General features: G+C 52.7%; 1 protein-coding gene across 3 annotated transcripts in view; it reads right to left on the reverse strand.

The window, feature by feature from the left end:
* MTHFD2L (methylenetetrahydrofolate dehydrogenase (NADP+ dependent) 2 like) overlaps positions 1 to 19447 on the reverse strand; it is a 56588-nt gene that overhangs the window by 18287 nt on the left and 18854 nt on the right. Inside the window, exons 7-10 of one of the 3 annotated variants that reach the window (XM_068165782.1) lie at positions 8309 to 8429; positions 6874 to 7026; positions 2467 to 6116; positions 881 to 1049 (exon numbers count right to left, since the gene is read on the reverse strand). In XM_068165782.1, coding sequence (XP_068021883.1) covers positions 6062 to 6116; positions 6874 to 7026; positions 8309 to 8429 — 329 coding nt within the window. In that variant the 3' untranslated portion in view covers positions 881 to 1049; positions 2467 to 6061. Of the gene's footprint in view, positions 1 to 880; positions 1050 to 2466; positions 6117 to 6873; positions 7027 to 8308; positions 8430 to 15361; positions 16809 to 19447 lie in introns of those variants that run through there. The other 2 variants (XM_068165781.1, XM_068165779.1) reach the window with 2 other exon arrangements.

Consider the following 19447-nt stretch of genomic DNA (forward strand, 5'->3'; position numbering starts at 1 on the left):
CTTTCAGCTCCTCAGGAGTCCTGCCTGCCTCTCACTGGGGTGAAACCAGGCAGCCAAGAGGGCACTGCCCTGACAGAAAGAGCTTCTCCTGGAGCCGAGTTATTCACGGCATGGGAGATCCTGAGCACCAACCCTGCCCACAGCGGTAAGGCTGTGCTCACCGAGAGCAAAGCACAGCCCAGTGCTGCTCATCTGGACAGAGCAGACATGATGCCCTGGTCAGAAGTCCAGCTGCACCATCTGCCTTCCCACCACAGCAGTCATGAGCATGGAAGAGAGAGGAAGGGCTCTTGCCTTTCACTGGGGAACCTCTAGAAGGGAAGCTGGTGGCCAACACTCACCAGAGAAGCTCAGCGTGCAGCTTCCATTCACCATTAGTGTTGAAGTGACTCAGTGTTAGCTATGGAACCAAAAGCTCCTGTCTGGCTACCTCTGGCCTTTCTAGGAGTTGGAAAACTGAGCTCAGAGCTCAGCTCAGTTGCACAGAGGGCTTTACTTCCACAAAGAAAACCCCAAACCACCACCAACCTGAACCATCAGAAGCAAAGCTCTCCCAAAGAGGCTAAGCAAGGCATGACTCAGCTCTCAAGCTCTGCTCGTGCTGGACTGCTCCAGAGAACACTCAAACCAGGTTTTGCCCAGATTTGTCTGTGACATTTTCTGTCATTGCCTGGTGCTGTGTACAATGAAACCAGAACTTGGACTCAAAGAACCTCACAGTTGGGTCTGACCTCAGCCTCTGTGTCATGATGTGAACTGTTGCTTCTAAGTGAGCTTAGCAGCAGGTTGTGGACCATAACTGCTCCTTAAAATCAGCCACACAGACAACTCCCCCACAGAAGCCTCCTGAGTGCTATGCTTGGCTTTGTGTGCCACTTACTGCTTACAGTTTGACTTCTCTTCCTTTATCAACTTGAAGCCCCAGCAGGATGGATGAGCTCTAGCCTTCAGTGCTCAGTTTCTAGCCTTCCACTAAAAGGTGTCCACCAAATCTGGCAAAGGGCAACTTGTCTGTCTGTCTGTCCAGGCTGTAGGCTTCTGCTGTTCCCCTGAAATATAAAGGCAAAATGTTGTCTGCAAGCAGGAGGGAAGCAGGCAGCTAGATCCTGCATAGGCAGGCCAAAGACCCATGGGTGATGCCAGTGTCTGGCTCCATGCAGCTTAGAGGAAGCAATTTGCTGGGTTCTGTGCCTCTCAACCACAGCCAGTCCCTGCCCCTGCCCCTAACCCCAGCAGCCAGCTCAGAGTGCTCTTCCCACTGGCACAGCAGCTGGCACAGGAGCCTGGTGCAACACAGCTCCCAGCAACAGCACAATAAACAACCCCCTCTGCTGCACAAGGCAGTGGTGTGGGCTGTGCTCTGTGACACCTCCCTCAGCCTGCCAAGAGCTGCTGCTGCTCTGCCTCCCAGAGCCTGGGCACAGGGCAAGGCTTTATTGCTGCCATGCTCAGACTCAGCTCTTAATGAGCACCTGCACTTGGCTGTTGAGCTGTGTCTCAGTGGAGTCCCACAGGGTTTGCTGGATTTGTGGTACAGGAGGGACCTCTACAGGCATCTCCCTCTTCAGGCCAAGGCTAAGCACAGGCCATGCAGCAGCTGATGCCAGCAGGGCTCTGCCATGCAGAGTCCAGCAGCTTTTCAGCCCAGGAAGCTTCAGCTCCGTGTCAGGAGCTCCTGCAAAGAGCAGGGCTGAATAGCAGCCAACCTGGGACGGGCTGGAGTGCAGCCCTTGGATTATGTGCACCAGGCAAGTGGCCTTGCAAACACCCCCCCACAGCACTGCCTTGCTCCCAGGGATGCTCTTAGGACAAACCCACCAAGGCCTCCAGGCTGCAAGCCTGATGGGAACTGCTCTGAGGGCAATGAAATCAGTTCTCTTGCCCAGTGAGCCTGCTCTTCCTGGGCTGCTTTTCCAGCTGCAGCATATTTCACAGAGCACAAATGGGACAAAACATGCAGTGGGTGTACACAATGGCAGGGCTGAAACAGCACACTGAGAGCCACCTGAGGTTTTAGGGTTTGTTTCCCTGTTTTTGGGTTTGGGTGGGTCTTCTGCACAAGGCCCAGAGTCACTGGCAAGCAAGCAGCTTCCCAGTTAGCTCTGAGGACACAGGCCAGGACTTACACCCATCCCCATGCTAGGTAGCCTTGTGCTGGCCACATAGAGCACAAACCACTTCTGTGCACTAGAAGAAGCTGGAGGGGGACAAGGTAAGTGGGAAGGAGCAGAGACCCTCTTGTGCTATTAGGCAAAATAAACTCCTGGTTACCAAGGATAAGAGAAAACCTCTGAGGGAAAGCTGTCTCTCAGCTTCACCAGCCCACCACAGGCACTGTGCTCCCTCTGGGGCAGGCAGGACACCAAACACCAGCTATCAGCACGCTGCCTGACACCTCCTCCCAGGGCTAAAGGCAGAGCTTTCAAAGGCCAGGCCTTTCCCACAGCCTTGCACCTCGTCACTTACACAGAGCTTGCTGGGGCCAGGGAACTGCAGGCCACCCACACAGCTCAGCAGAAGCTGGGTGTTGGATTCAGGGGAGGGACTGGAGTCCCAGCCAAGCATCAGCAACAAAGTACAGCTGCGTGGAGGCTGCAGGTGCCAGGGAGGCAGGCTGAGGGCTGGGTTGCTGGAGGGCAGCTAGGCTGGAGATGCACTGCAGGAAAAGCCAGTGTGGTTCCACCAGCCACACACAGAGCCAGGCTCTGGCCCTCAGAAAAGCAGGGCCTAGTCTTGAATGCTTCTCTCTTGGCCCTGCTGAGCTGGGGCTCCATCAAAGCTGACACTGGGCTCCTAAAAGCCACACAAACATGGGGGCTCCTCTTGAAGTGACACTGCTGGGCACACACAGCTGATAGCAAGCAGAAGGTTACAACCCTGTTAATGATGCCATTGCTGAAGGAGTCTGAGCCTGATAAAGAGCCAGGAAAGATGATCCTGATCCTCTGACAGGCCAGTTCTGCAGGAAATTCAGCCCTGTAAGCAGCAACACACCAGACTGGCCCAGTAGCATCTGTCACTTATCAAGGCAGGGCTCAGCAGGGCTGACTCCTCAAAGCCTTCCCCAGCCAGGTCACTGCATCAAACAGCAGCGTGATTCACCCCTGCAGCGATGCCCCAAGCACAGCCTGGGCCTGCTGAGTCCCTCAGAATGCAGTGGCAATGCCCTGCTCCTGCATGGGCTACAGCTGATGGAGAAAGCTGTCATCTGTGCTGGTGCACTCAGGTGGTGAGGAACCCATTTCTGGAAGCCTCAAGACCACACAGGAAAAGAAAACTAAGATAAAGCAAGGACCTCTTTCCATCCCCTCATCTTTGTCTGTTATAGTCTCATTCTGTCTCAGAGCCTCATTTTGCATGGCACAGACTCCTCTGGTGCTCCACTCTTGAGCTTTCCTTCCACTAGCAGCAAAAGCTCCTCTGGTGCTTCACTCTTTCCTTCCACTAGCAGCAGAAGCTCCTCTGGTGCTTCACTCTTTCCTTCCACTAGCAGCAGAAGCACACCTTCACTGCTGGCCCTTCCAAAGCTGCCTTGGACCAGAAGCCAAACTAGAAGAAGTCTTTCACTATTTAGGCTCCTGCTAAACTGTGGCCTTGAAATAAAGCTTCCTTGCCAGCTATGTTTAAGCAGACATTAGCAGCAGGAGGCCAGTGTGTGCTCTGCAGGCACAGTCCCACTGCCACCAGTCAACACTTCTCTAGAGGCATTTGACCTGCATGGCCACTGGTGTGCAAAGGGTGCTCCACAATCCAGGCAGGTGGTCAAACCCAAACAAAAGCCATCCCTCTCTGCCACCTTTGCTTTGGCCAAGTGCAAGTTCAGTTGTCTGAACTCCTGCCCTTAGGCCTCCCTTAGGTACCCCCTGAGCAAGCTGTGCTCCTGTGGGCCTGCTGTGAGCCAAGGCTCTGTGCTGCAAAGGGCTCTGGAAGGAAGGCAACACTCACAAGGTGCAGGGAGGCAGAGACAAGTCACTGAAGAGGAGGAGACTCTCTCCAGCAGAAAAGCTTGGAGGCTTTGCATCCTTTGGCCTGTCTAGCTCTAAACTGTTCTCTGGGATGCCTGAGGGGGGTGAGCTCCACCTGTGCTGTCCGGAGGACACAAAGGTTTCTAAGCAGGCATTTCCTCTCAGCCTGCCCTGGGGGTGCAGGAGGTGAGGGCTGGGATCCTGTCTGTGTGTGGATGCACAGACTGCAATTCACATCCAATTGCTCCCTCTTTAGGGCAGCTGCTGGGAGCTGACTGGAAATGGTGAAGAGCAGAAGCTGTCTCTCAGTGGATGCAGCAGAACTGACAGGAGCAAATAGAGACATCTGAAGATTTATCTTGAGATGAGGAAAACAAAAGGGCTGAGAGTTGGAGAGTCAGCTGTGCCTTGCAGAGCTCCCATGGCACAGAGGACAGGACTGGTGCCTGTCTCCATCCAGCTGCTCTCCAGCCCTCCTGCCTGTGCCATACAGGGCAGCCTGCTGCAGGGGGACTCCAGCCAGGTGTGTGCTGTGATCTTTTATTGATTGCCACCAAAAGGAGAGCCAGGAGGGCTCAGCTACTGACCAGGGCCCCCTGTGTGAGCAGCCCACGGAGCTGCAGCCCACTGGAGTGCCAGAGGTGCAGTGGCCCTGTCCAAGCCCAGCCTGCAGATGTGCTGCAGCCTTCTCATGGTCTCACACACAGGGGGGTTCAACAAATGACATCCATCCTGTTGGGAAAACTCCCTCACAACAAAGCATCTGAGCTTGCCAGCAGGGCACCTCAGCTTAGACGCCTCTGTCACCCCAGAAAATCACACAGCATCTAACTGGCTTTTTCTCACAGGTGGCAAAGCAGAGCAGATGTGTCTGGGATGTGCAGCAGCTGAACTGAGACCTCCTCAGAGCCATCTCACTGGCAAACACTCCAAGTGCCACTGAGGAGCCACAGTTAGTGCCACTGTCTTCTGAACCCATTCCCTCCCCTATTCCTTGAAGAAAATCTTTTCACTTTTGTGATTCTTCACAGACCAGATGAAGAAAAACCAGCATCAGAGATGCTCCCTCTTTGTCCAGGGTGGAGTAAACTCCCTGTGGTCATTTCTTCCTTCCTTGAGTGGTCCATCATGCACAGAATGGGAGAGCAGCATAAAGGGAGCGTTTCCTGAGCAAAGCTACGCTGGAGTTTCACAGCAAAATGCCAGCTTCTCTAGCAAGAGGAGTCCTGTGCTGCAGTCACATGGCAGCCAGCTCATGGTCTGCTGAAGTTCTGTCAAGCTGATGAGCTGCTCCATGGTGTCAGGGAAGAGCAGAGCTCCTTGTCAGGAGCACACTCAGCAATCCACATGGAGGAAGATGTCCAATTCCTCTGCTTAGGACAACAGGCCCAGAGGTGTCCTGAGCTGATTGTCCAGGAGTTGCTTGCTCTCTAAGTTCAGGTAAGCTTTTGAGAACCATCCATCATCCTCAGTCCAAAGAGTTTGATGGGTTTGTCCTTCATGGCAGGAGAGGCCTACACTTTGCTTAGCACACTGAATCACAGAACCATTTAGGTTGGAGAGGACCTTCAAGATCACTGCTGTGCTGGAAGAGGGCTCTTTATCCACACACACACAGGCAGCAGGCACTGAAATCAGAACCCAACTGGCTTCTTGTCAGCACATGAGGCTGAGAACACAGCTCTGCTGTGGGACAGTTGTGATTTTCCTCCAGAGGAGAGGAAAAGGAAAAATTGTTTAAAAAAGAGAGAAAAGATCAGAGCAGAACACTGTAGGAGGGCTTGAAATGACTGAAAACAGCTGAAACCAAGCAGCCCTCCCCTCTGCAATAGCAATAAAGGGGAGCACTGAGAGGGCTGCAGGTATCCTCAGCTGCTGGGACCTGCTCATCTCATCTCACAGCCTTTACTGCAAAGGGGGAGTCTGTCTTCAGAGGCAAAGGGAGCCCAGCAGTTCTGCAGGAGATCCTTCTAGGCACTCCTGCTGTCATTCCCTTCATTTCATCCCACCAGCCAGGCTGGGGTAGCTGCCTGAGGGCGCAGGGTGGCCTCCCAGCAGGACTTGCACTCGTTGCCAGGTGAATTCCAGCCAGCTCCTCACAGCGCCGTCTCCCCCACACAGACTTTGTAGGGGGATTTCAATTTCCTGCATCTGGAAGGGACAACAGAAGGTGATTTAATCACACAGCCACAGAGTGGCAGGGGTTAGAAGGGACTTCTGGAGACAACCAGTCCAACCCCCTTGCCAAGGCAGGGTCACCTAGAGAAGGTCCCACAGGAACACAGTCAGGTGGGGTTGGAATCTCTCCAGAGAAGGAGACTCCACCACCTCTCTGGGCAGCCTGCTCCAGGGCTCCAGCACCCTCACATTACAGCAGTTCCTCCTCATGTTCAGATGGAGCTTCTGATGGTCAAGTTGTGCCTGTTACCCCTTGTCCTGTCACTGGACACCTCTGAACAAAGCCTGGTGCCATCCTACTGCCACCCACCCTTGAAGTATTGATCAGCATGGATGAGATCCCCCTCAGGCTGCTCTTTCCCAGCCTAAACAGCTCCAATTCTCTCAGTCTCTACTCATCAGAGATGTGCCAGTCTCCTCAGCATGTTTGTAGCCCTTTGCTGTCCCCTCTCCAGCAAGTCCCTGTCCTTCTTGAACTGGGGAGCTCAGAACTGGACACAATAGTCCAGATGTGGCCTTAACAGTGCAGAGCAGAGGGGGAGGAGAAACTCCCTCAAGCTGCTGGCCACACTCTCCTTGGTGCACCTCAGGATGCCATCGGCCTTTTGGGCCACAAGAGCCCATGGGTGGCTGCAGTAAGATCAGCAGATCTTGTATCCCAGCTGCTCAGCCCCCTGCCCAGTGTGTCCCCATGCCCAGCCTAAGGGAGAAGGCCCAGGGCAGCAGGTACCTCTTCCTGACGTAGCAGTAGACGATGGCGAGCACGCCGCCGGTGAGGATGCCCACGCCGATGCCCACGGCGATGTAGCGCTCGTAGGAGTTGTGTGCGTAGGAGTTGAGGGTGAGGTGCTCACACCTCTCTCCATTGTAACCTGCCAGGCACCTGCAAAACCAACACACAGCCAGCAGAGCTTACTCACAGCTGCTTGGGCTTCGTGCCCCAGGAGGACACCTCGGTTTTCATCAGCTCTCACTGAGCCAGAAGAAGTCTAAAGGAGGGACCTGGTGCTGCACCAGAGCCTCTTCACTGCACCAAGGCTACCAGCTGGCCCTGCCTGGCTACTTGAAAGCCAGCTCAGGTACTGCAGTGACAGCAGCCAGCACAGCCTAACCAGACCCTTGTCCTGGAGGGTGTGGACAAAGAGCACTGTGCTCTCCTGATCTTTAGCTGCTGCCTCCAGAGGCCAAAGCTGTCCAGGAGGGATCCTGGAAAGTCTTGAGGACACCCTAGTCCTGACTGGTGTGTAAACAGCTGTGGGATAAGGGAGTTGCAGGTGGCATCTTGGAAGATCCTGCCTCCTTCATTGTGTCCACTGTGAGAATCTGCTTATTCTTCTACTTACTCCAGCACCAGCTGTGACTTGAGATGCCACCACAGCAGGGATGCATCTCCTCTCTCCCTTTCCCTAGGTCAGCACTAGTGTCTCACAAAGAGACCTGAGGGACCACAGCACTCACAGAGATGCATTTCCCCTCTCCCTTACCCTAGCACAGCACTAGTGTCTCACAAAGAGTCCTGAGGGGCCACAGCACTCACAGGGATGCATCTCCCCTCTCCCTTACCCTAGCACAGCACTAGTGTCTCACAAAGAGTCCTGAGGGACCACAGCAATCACAGGGATGCATTTCCCCTCTCCCTTACCCTAGCACAGCACTAGTATCTCATGAAGAGTCCTGAGGGACCACAGCACTCACAGGGATGCATTTCCCCTCTCCCTTACCCTAGCACAGCACTAGTATCTCATGAAGAGTCCTGAGGGACCACAGCACTCACAGGGATGCATTTCCCCTCTCCCTTACCCTAGCACAGCACTAGTATCTCATGAAGAGTCCTGAGGGACCACAGCAATCACAGGGATGCATTTCCCCTCTCCCTTACCCTAGCACAGCACTAGTATCTCATGAAGAGTCCTGAGGGACCACAGCACTCACAGGGATGCATTTCCCCTCTCCCTTATCCTAGCACAGCACTAGTGCATCAGAACAGTCCTGAGGGACCACAGCACTCACGCCTGTGCCAGACTGGAAGCCTGCAAATACCTGACTGGCACCTGAAAGCTGTGCTCTACTGACAATGAGTCAGAGCAGATCAGTGAGAGGCAGCAGCCCAAGAGGCAGTGGCACTGCTGTTATGCCCTAGGAAGAGGTTCTAAGCAGCTCTTTACTTGCAGATGGGTTTCCTCAGCTCGCTGTGGAAGGCGCAGAGCCCATTGATGCAGTAGCTGTGGTGCTCTTCAAGGCAGGTCTGCATCAGCTTCAACAGCTTTGGCTGCTCTGTGTAATCTGCTGGGAAAGGGGAAAAGCCATGTTAGATCTAGGCCAAAACAGACCTTTGGAGGGTGTTTTCACAGCTCAGGTGGAACAGACACTGCCTGCAGAGGACACTCAACACAGCTTTACTGTGACATGGCAGAACAAGCTTCTAAGCCATCCCAGCACGGCCTGGACCTGCCCTTGAGAAGCAGTGCAAGAAATGGCTATGGGAGCTTCATCCAGGGTGACATCTGCAATCCAACCAGAAATCCATCCCAGGGGTTTAGGACACAGGAAGAGCATTGACTTGTTCCCACCATGCTTCCCAGTCTGAATCTAAACTATGAGTTAACTCCTTTTTTCTTTCTCCTTACTATTGCATTCCCAACCCTCCTGCCTGCCAGCTCTGTGTGAGTGATGAGTGTGGGATTGCTCCCACCATCCAGTCTCCAAGGTCTAAGGTTAGCTGAGTGTCCACTTACCCTTGCAAGCAGCCAGGACTGCCCAGACAGTCTTTCCATGCAAACCCATCATCACAGCTCTCTAGTTTCTGAACTGAGCAGAGGCATGCAATCCCCAGCCGCCTCTCCTCAAGCCTGCACCGGCTAGAGGCAGAGCAGGACAGCTCGGCCTGCACCGCACCGCCGCCGAAAGGTGGCAGCCTCCCATCTGCCAAGGCTGGGAGAAGCCTCGCAGAGGCAGGCACAGGAAACCTCTCCCGAGTGCCCTGGAAGTCAGCACTGTCATCTGAGACAAAGGTCAGCCAGGAGCAGCAACCTGCCTAGAAAGCATCTCGCTAGGCAAACACCTCTGTGCTGCTGACAAGGGAACACTTCAGTCCTGCCCCCTCAGGAGCAGAGCTTTGTCCAGCCTGGGCTGCAGGATCAGCTGTGGAATGTGCCCACAGAAATGCCAACTGCTGGTTATTTTGGCACTGCAGGAGTACAGATTCCCTCTGAAGGAATGATCACAGAGTCACAGAATTGGCAGGGTTGGAAAGGACCCCCAAGGCTCAGCCAGCCCCAACCCCCCTGCCATGGGCAGGGACACCTCACACCGCAGCAGGTTGCTCACAGCCACATCCAGCCTGGCTGCAAACACCTCCAGGCAGGAGGCTTCCACCACCTCCCTGGGCAACCTGTGCCAGGCTCTCACCACCCTCATGGGGAACAACTTCTTCCTAACATCCAGTCTGAATCTCCCCATTTCTAGTTTTGTTCCATTCCCCTCAGTCCTATCACTCCCTGAAAAAGTCCCTCCCCAGCTTTCTTGGAGCCCCCTTCAGATACTGGAAGGCCACAGTTAGGTCTCCTGAGAGCCTTCTCCTCTCCAGGCTGAACAACCCCAACTCTCTCAGCCTGTCCTCATAGCAGAAGAGCTCCAGCCCTCTGCTCATCCTTCTGGCCCTTCTCTGGACACCTTCCATGGTGAGTCCTGAAAACCAAAAAGGGGACTTTCTAACCCATCCCAGAGCACTAAGTTCAGTCCTATCACACCATCCACCTAGATACTGCATTAGCTGTTGAATAAACACATCCATGTGCCCTTTCATGTCACGTGAGGAGAGCCAAGCATGCTGTGTAAGCACTTGACAGCTGCCTGCCCTGAGTCACTCTCACAGATACACTTGGCAAGACCTGACACGAAATCCAAACTGCAGGTATTTGGGAGCCTGGGCATGCCAAAACTGACAGCCCTGCCACTGAGGGCAGGACAGCTCAGCCCTCAAGTATGGTGTGTCGAGGAGGAACAGCAGAGTCAGAAAGGGGAGGGAGGGAAAGGGTCAGCCCCAGGGTCAGGGCCTCCTGTAGAGGCTGCAGGGAAGCAGCAGCTCATGGCAGTGAAGGGATCTCTTTCTTTTCCCCAGTGAAGCCAAGCCCTGCCCTACTCCTAGCTGCCTCTTTTGCTACACAGACTTCAGCCCAGACAGCCTCAGAAGTTCTTCATCCCTACTGTTACTGCTCCCAGGCAGGCATCTCCTCCATCCCCTTTTCCCCCCTGGCTGATCACTGAGCCCAGCACCTCCCAGCCCCAGTGCTGGTAATGAGTAACAGAAAAGGAGGAAATGGAAGGCAAATGGACAGGGCAGCAATTGATGGCTTTCCAGCAACTGGCCCTCAGTCTCCTGAGGCCTCACACTCCCCTGAGAAGCTGCCAGTTCTTCCAGTGATGCTGAACCAGGAATTCATTTTCTTAGGCTCCATGGTTATGAACCTTACTATGAACCTGACTTGCAGAGGAAGAGGAGCCACAGGAAATCTTCAGAGGCACAGGCAGGATTTTTGGTGACTAAGCATTTCTTGGCAACTTTCTTTCTGGAAATGCTGCTTTCCAACCTTCCAGTGGCTTTGTGAGAGGTCTGCTACCCCAGGCTGCTAACTGCCCAGGTGTGCCTGTAGGCTTGTCAATCTGCTCCTGCCTTTGAGGGGAGCACACTCCTGGTGTCCAGCTGACCTGCACAGCCACAACTAGCAGAAAGGTCCAAGGGACAGTCACAGCTGTGGCTGTGCCCTGGAAGTAGGCCTCTTGTTTGTTAAAAGATGATCCATGGCTCCTGCTTTCTACAAATCCTACAAAGGGGGTAACTGAACCCAGTAACCCAGCCCAGAGTGCTACCCTGCAGCCAAAAATCAGCTCCTTCCTCACTTCACATCCAGATGTGTGTGGGTGTATATCATCCACACTTTGCACACAGAGATGTGAAACCCAGAGGTGGGTGAATCTCTACCCCTGCACCTCTATGACCAATTAAAGGGCAGAGAAAGAACAGTTTGTCTTGCTAGGAGAAAAGTGAAGTCCATGCATCTACTGAACAAAGAGCTGCTAAGACATCCTGTGCTGACTTACACTTAGAGCAGATGCTCTGCATGCAGGTTTCTGTCCTTTCCAAAGCACAAAGACACTAATGAGTATCACAGTTCAAATCCTTGCCTCCTTTACTGACCTGCCAAAACCTCAGCTCCAGATCTCACAGCTCTCCCGAAGCAATGACATCACTAGCACCTCAAGTAACATCAAGAATGCAGCTTGCAGGATAAACACCATGCTCTGGTCTCAGGTGCTGGCAGGCAAACAGCTTGAGTTCACATGTCAGTCAGGAAAGAAGAGGACAGAAAGAGAGAGAGGCAGCACGCTGCTGAGGGCTGCGGAAGCTGCGATAGCCGAGAGCAAAACTGCAAGAAAGGAAGAAACTGCTGAGTAACAGCCATGAGAGACATCACTGCAAGTTATGCTGCCTGTGCCCTCACTTGTGTGCACAGAGTCACACTGCAGACAGCTGCAAACCAAGAGCTGGCTCAAAGGCACAGGCACGGCCAGCAGAAGCCCAGGGCAGCTGTCCCAGTTAGCCTTAAAACAGCTGCTTCAAATGGTAACTGGCTGTGGACCCTCCAGCTGAGGAGGATCTGTCTCAGCTCCGTGCTGAGCCTACCCAGGTGAGCAGCAATGACTTCAGAGAGGTTTCTAAGGGTCCATGAAACAAACCAACCACAGCAAGAATTTAGCAGAGTCTGAGTGACAGGAGCATTACAGCACCCAGCAGCCTAACAGATTCTGGCGGAGGGCTTCGGTTTGGGCTTCTTTTGCTGGCCTGTTTGTTGGTTTGTTAAGTGACAGATCAACAAGAGACTCACAGAAGAAAGAGGAAATACCTTCAGCGTGGTTTTTGGTCCAATTATTCCATAAGTCTGTGCTGAGGGATGGACCAGTAACAGCTGCCTCTTCGCTCAGTGCCCCCATTGCTGTGCAAAGCAAACAGATGCTTACTGTAAGGGAAGAACTCAGCATCTCCACTCCAGCTGCATTCCACCCACAGAAGCTGGACCTGCTCTACACAGCTCTGATGCCATGCAGCAACACAACTCATTTCAGTCTCGCCTCAAACTTCCTTGTACCACATAATTAGGATTGTGGGGAAACAAAACTGTTGTTTGCAAATCTCCAAACTATCTCTCCAGTCTCTTCTCTCCTCTATTATCTCACAGAGTTTACAACACAGCTACTACAGTGCTACACCTATTTACCAGCCTAAGTAGCTTCTTTTCAAAGCACCTAAATTACAGCCTATCAGTTCAAATCTCAGCCAGGTTTAAAACTGCTGAAGCAATTCTGTCTCTGCACCCTTCCCACCCTTCCCCACCTGCTGCTTCCTGGGAGAGCCAACTCTTGTCCAACGCAGCCTCCTACCTCAGGACACCCAGCAGCCTGCTCCAGACCTACCTTTCAGCAGGATGTAGATGAGCATTCCAAATGCCATGGCCAGCAGCTGCTTTAGCACCCTCTCAGCTCTCCTCTCCAGATGGCTGGCTTGCTCAGCTTATCGCTGCTCCCGTGTTGTCTCTCGCACTTATACGCCACGAAGCGTCATCTGCTGCTCTCGCCAATCACAGAGAGGTGCATCTGGCAACAACCTCACCCCTGGGGCAACCACACATTTATTTAGGAAACTGCTATTATCTTGCAATGGGATCGGGTTTTCTTTTGAAACCCTGGTTTCCTATTACCTGTGGGCATCGTTGTGCATGCGAAGGTAGAGCTGAGAGCGAGCTGGTATCTGCCGGAGCGCAGCAGCCAGGCGCAGCACGGCGAGAGGCGAGCGCAGTGCAAAGCGAGGTGTGGGGAGAAGGGTGAGCTCTCCTGCCCCCAGCACGTGCCTCTGCTCTCACTTCCAGGAGGACAGTCAGCGTTTGAGATGCCGTTCCGGAGGTCAGGATCCAGGGATCAGCCCCTGCTTTCCTTCCGGTCCTTCCCCGGTCTCCGCCTCGTGCCTCAGCTCCCTGCCATCCAGAAGCGGCACGGTGAGAACAGCTAGTGCAGAGATGAGAAGTGATCAGACACAAAGATAAGGGATGATGTTCTAGATCAGTGACTGCCAGCAAGAGGCCTTTGATCCCAGGCTCCGGTGAGCACGTTATCGCTGCCTCCAGCCCTGTGCAGAGCCTGGCTGCAGCTCCGCACTGCTGTGCAGAGTGCTGGCAGAGCAGAGGTGCTGACAAAACACATAGTGGCCTTCTCTGTTAGGTGATCCCTTCACTGTTCCTGCCACAAAAGCCCATCTCTACCTTCTCAAAGTAGATAAACATCATGAGAACAATCACATGTCTTACACAAAGTGTTTGTAAGCCATACCTGTGGTACATGTCATGCACTAAGCCTCTCTCCACAGCCCCAAGCCCTGCCCAACTTCCTCAGTCACAGGCAGCTTGGAAGGAGAGGGACTGGTCTCTCTGCAGGCTTCTTGGGTAGAAAGACACAGGTGGCAGTGTTAGGCTGATGCCTAGGAAATTTTCCACAGATCTTGTGTAGAAAGTGGTAGAATGTAAATAAATGAGCACCACAACACAGCAGAGCAGAAAGGCCCAGCCCAGTGGAGCACACACAGAGGGCTGGGGGTCAAGAGGGAGGAGACAAGCTCTGCTCACTTGCACCCTGGGATGGGAGATGGGGCAGTGGATATAAACTGCAGCACAGGAGGTTCCAACATGAGGAGGAACTTCTGCACTGTGAGGGTCACAGAGCCCTGGAGCAGGCTGCCCAGAGAGGTTGTGGAGTCTCCTTCTCTGGAGGCTTCCAAGACCTGTCTGAATGTGTCCCTGTGTGACCTGTGCTGGATTCTACAGTCCTGCTCTGGCAGGGGGCTTGGACTGGATGATCTTTGGAGGTCCCTTCCAACCCCTAACATCCTGTGATCCCATGATGGTGATTCCCCAGCTCTCACCAGAGGAGAGCTGCACTCCTCACCCCACCACCAGCTCTTGCTTTCTCACCTGCAAGCTCCAAGCAACACAAGCACATCACCCTTTTTGTATTTTCAACCCCAAGCTCTTCTGGGAAAGGCTCCAACAGCTCTGGTGGGCTCAGGCTCTCCCTCTCCCCTGCCCCCTGCTCCGAGGCCGGCAGGATTACACCGAAGCACCTCCCGCGTCAAGACACAGACACAAGCTGGCTGTGCACATTGTAATTATGCCCTGCTCAGGGACTGCATTCCAGGAGGCTCTTCCCTTCCATGGCAACCTGCCTGAACACTGCTCTGAGCAGCTTCTGCTCTGCCAGGAGTGTTTGTGCTGCCCGGACACCCCCGGAGCGCCCCCAGCAGCGCTGCTTTCAGCACCAGGCCGCACAGAGGGGGCCTGATGCAGCCTGCAGCCCAGAGCTGAGGCCACGCACTGGGGGCAGCAGGCCTGGGAGTAGCCCTCGGTGGGTCAGGTCCTGACTCTGCCCAACACAGGGCACACCAATGTGCTCTGGAGGGTGGTTAATCATAGAAACACAGAATGGTTTGGGTTGGAAAAGCTCTCCAAGATCATCCAGTCCAACCTGCAACCCAACACTGCCATGGCCACAGGCTTCTTTTCTCCAGCAATGGGGACTCCACCACCTCCCTCCTGGGCAGCCTCTTCCAATCCCTGACCAATCTTGCAGCAAAGACATTTTCCCTCATCTCCAACCTAAGCCTCCCCTGGCACCATTTCAGGCCATTGCCTCTCCTTCTAGCACCTGAGACTAGGGAGAAGAGCCCAAGCCCACCATGACAGGGGCAGACTCACTCAAGCCATGTAAGCTAAACACCACAAACTGTTATTCCACCCCAAAAATGCAGAGATGAAGGCAGTTACATTGAAGAAAACAAAGAGGAATCTAGCACATCAAACATGAAAAAAATGACTGCCCAGGCAACAGAGCTGCATTTGCTCCACCTTAGCACACTGACAAAAACCAGCCAGAACCGTATCAAAACCTGTCACCAAGATGAACATCACAGTGACCAAGTTTTGTTCCATCTTAGCCAGAGATGGGCTGACCAATCTAAATATGTTCTCCACAGGCACCTTGATCCTCCTGACCTTCACACCTTCAACAAGTGTTTGTACTACTGGCACTGAATACACAGCAAAGATTCTGTCAGCCTCTCTTGGTCTCAGACCAAGCTCTCAGGAAGTCCACCAGAAGAACAACCGACACATCAGTGATAGGCCATCTCATTTCTTTTATTACAGCAAGCACATTCCTTGTTTAACAGCAGTAGTATTTAGCCACAATTTGGTTTTTCTTCTCCTTTCAGTCCTGCTGGCAAACCCCTAAGGCTCTAGATGAAAATAAATCACAGTTACCCCAACTGAGATAAACCCACGAAGAGTCCAAACTGGCTCCCACTGGACACCAGAGGGAAGTGGGTATGCTCTTTGTGTCCACAGTGCACACTCTCAGTTCAACTGGCATCTTAGCAGTAACTCCAGCTGTTACACTGCATGAAACCACTCCAGATCCATCCTGGAACTACCATTTTGGGAAACAGAAGCATCTTATTCCCCCACACGGTCCCCTCCAAGCAGCAAAACGTGGCAGCCAAGGATTCACGGGGCTGAGCCTTACACCATGGACTCCAAAAGACCTCTTCATGCAGTTTCAGAGAAGAAGAGAATAATTAAATGGCTTCAAATTCCAACACAAAAAGATTTCAGCAGGATAAACTCTTGCTTTCCTCTCCCTCTTCTCCCCCCACTATACACCATGTACACACAGAGTGGTTTCAAATACATTCTGCCCAACTGATGCCCACCCAGCCCACCCAGCTGCTCAGCTTTCTCCATGGGCACTGCACACTAGAACACTTTGTCAAACAATTCCAGACACACAAAGAAAAGAAAGAATTCTGCCCTCAATTTTAGTCACCTCTCTTGTGTATGCTTAAAGTCAGAATGTCACCAGTGCTCAGCTTCACCTGACTGTTTCCACACAGATCTGCCTTCCTGTCAGCACTGCTGCCTTGCAGTCAAAGCAGATATTGCAGCCTTGCAACCCCTTCTGGATCCAGGATTTCTGCTGCTGCCTCCAAGTGCTTGAAAGAAAAAGAATAAAGGCATTTTCAAGACCCCAAACTACACCTAGAGCATTTCATGACCTCAGAACCCAAACCAGCTTTTTAAAGGGTATCTAGCCTGTTGAAACTTCTAATTTTCACACTGTTTGATCAAAAATGAGGGTCTTAAGTGCTTAAAAGCCCTTGGTAATTGCACCCCCTCCCCAGATACACAGGCACATGTGTAATTCATGCTTCAGGCTGCATTTCTCACACACCACCAAGGTACCTGCACAGCTCTCCCTTTGAGCTTTGCTCACAGAAGTCCGTAGGAGGTTACACAAAGTATCTTAACAGCTTGTAAAGCATCAGGTTCAGTGTACTTCACATGAAAAAATAAATACAATGTAGAAATAAATAATCTTTGTAGTAAAAAATAAATATTTGGTGTGTCAATAAATAGAACAGCTTGGATTCCTCTTCCAAGGCAGCCCAGGGGCTCTAGTAAATGAGCTTTTTAGCCACTAGGAGAGTGTTCTTCAGAAGCATGGCCACAGTCATAGGTCCTACCCCTCCCGGCACTGGGGTGATGAAGCCAGCCTTCTTCTTCACTTCTAAGAGAAAAGAGAAAAAGGGATTGACTCAGAACATTTCCAAAGCCCCTGTGTCCCTTCAGTTGCCCACATATGCCCAGCTGGCAAGGAGCACAGTTCAAGTGCTGCAGGACACAGGAGACGTTAAAGCAGAGTCCTCCTACAGCCACAGTGGGCACAGAACACAGCCAGGACCAGGGCTGCCAGGCAGCTCTCTTCATCTGAGCATTGTCACCCAGGGGCTAGTTTGGTGTCACAATCTGCTCCTGCTGATCTACCTGCAGCAGGCTGCCCTGTGCTGATGGGAGCAACACACACTCAAGCAGCCCTGTGCTCAGACAGATGGGAAGTGAATGCTGCCTCACTTCTTTGGCAAGGGGCAGCGTTCGAGTGTTTGACCTGCTGGCCCAGGAACATCTGGGTGAGACAAAGGCACAGCATGAGCTGTATCACATCCATTTGCCAACAGTGAGGGTGCACCTTCAACAGCCAGAAGCAGCATGGAAGCTGGGGATCTCCTGTAGGGAAAGAGGTGAGCCTCCCATTACACATTCCTGGGAAGCAGCATGCAGAGAGCACTAACACTGACAGCAGAGCAGTAGCTAAGTCACCTGCTCAGCTTCTTTCTCCCAACTCAGGCCTGCACCTTCTAACAAAGACATTCTGTGACCACAGAAGGGAAATTAAACCACAGAGGGGGAAAAGTTCAGTTTCCTGGTTGATTTGGTTTGCTGCTCCCCAGTATGGACAAGACACAGCAATGAGAGTTGTTTCCAAGGGGGGGAAGCAAGAAAGGATTCTCCTGGCAAAATTCCCACTGCACCTTCAGCCACCAAGACTCAGCTCCTCCTAAAGCCTCTTCCAGCACCTCAGACTACCCAAAGTTAGTTCACACTTTGAGTGCTTAAGAGGTAAAGAGGTAGAGGTTCTTGTTTCTGAACCATTATCTCACCTCTGTGCACAAGGAATTCATCTAATGGAGCAATAAATCTCCACTCCATATCCTTATCTGCTGCACCAAATGCAGTCCTCTGGAGCTGCAGGTTACTTGCACAGGAAGGAGCTGCAAAGGCTGGGAATTCATTGCATGACAAGGGCTAATAAGCAGCTGCCAGCTAATAATGGTTAGGCCAAGTGGCATCTTATGAACCTGATTACTACAGAAGTTTTCTTCCCCAAGTGCCTGTGGCAGAGGCTTTTTGGTTGTTTGTTTGTGGGCTGTTGTTTGGGGTTTGTGTTGCTTTTTGCTGGCTTAGAAATAATTTCATGGACACTCACACCCCACTTTTAAAAGCATTGTTTATAGAAAGGCAGGCACAGAGAAAGAGGGGGAAACTGAGCAAGCAGAACTCTGACACACAAATAGATTTGCAGTGAGGTCACTACAGAGAAGCTACACCTGGCTATGGGAAGGGATCAGTGGGTGGGAAACGAGGTCCCTTCTTCTGGAGCAAACAAGCCAACCTGCTGCTGCTTTACCTGCACCCATCTTGAGCACATGTGCTGCTGTGCTGTGGAGAATTCAGGGGCTCACCAAAAATAGTGCAAGAGCACTGAAAAGCTGGATAGTGGGGTTTGGGGAGAGGGTATTTGCTAGATTTCAAGGGGTGAAAATGAAATAGCCCCCTCCCTCCCTGCCATTTGAACCTCGGGGCAGGGACCTAAAAAGGGGCATGAGCAGAAGTCAGTGGTGAACATCTCACTCTGCTGAAGAACAGCAGGTCCTGCATCTGGGTCCAGCCAACCCCAGGCACAAATCCAGGCTGGGTAGAGAGCAGCTCTGAAGAAAGAAACTTGGGGGTGTTGGTTGCTGAGAAGCTCCCCAGGAGCCAGCAGTGCCCTCCTGCAGCCCAGCAGGCAGCAGTGCGCTGGGCTGCACCCAGAGGAGTGTGGGCAGCAGGACAAGAGAGCCAACTTGGCCCTCAAACATGCAAATACATTTTTCCTTTCCTGCTGAAGTGCAGCAGGCACCTCAGTGTGACCAACCTCATGCTGACAAGTGGGGTGCTGGTGCAAGAGTGGCTACCAGGAGGATGGAGACTCCCTGTTTCCAAGGAGTCCCATGGAAAAGACAAGGGATGATGGGCAAGAGTTACTGCTGGGGAGATTCCCAATGGACTCCAGAAGAAAAGGTTTGCCCATGAACACAGTGAGACATTGGAATCATCTCCCAAGGGAGAGCAGTGGAGTCCCCTACACTGGCCAGTCTTCAGCCTCAGCCTGAGGGGCTGCTGGGTCACCTCATTTCAACTCAACTGTGACCTGGGCAGGTTGGACCAGATGAGCCTTGGGGTCCCTTCCACCCTGGCATTCTGTCACTCTCTGTGCTGCACTGTGGGTTCCTTCTGGAGTCCTTGTGTTCTGCTGCTCAGCAGGGTAACTTTGTCAGCTCTCAGTGCTCTCTCTGGATGCATGCTGCTCTCCCAGGAGCTTCTCTGCCAACTGGAACATGCTGGGATGCAAATCAGCTGCCTATGGGGGAGGAGCTGCTATTTTGCAGCTTCTGTAGAACCTTAAAATCTTCCTTTGATTCTTCAGAAGAAACGAACTGTAGATTGTTTCCTTGAAAAACAGGATCCACTGCTTTGGAAGCAGCCCTTCATTCCTAGGCTCCTTTAAAGCCAAGGACATCAGACACCCAGCAGGGTTAATCACACCAA

The sequence above is a fragment of the Melanerpes formicivorus genome, unplaced genomic scaffold (genome assembly GCF_026170545.1).
Source record: "Melanerpes formicivorus ecotype bairdi unplaced genomic scaffold, bMelFor1.0.p_v2 SCAF_92, whole genome shotgun sequence".
In the NCBI taxonomy this organism is placed as follows: domain Eukaryota; kingdom Metazoa; phylum Chordata; class Aves; order Piciformes; family Picidae; genus Melanerpes; species Melanerpes formicivorus.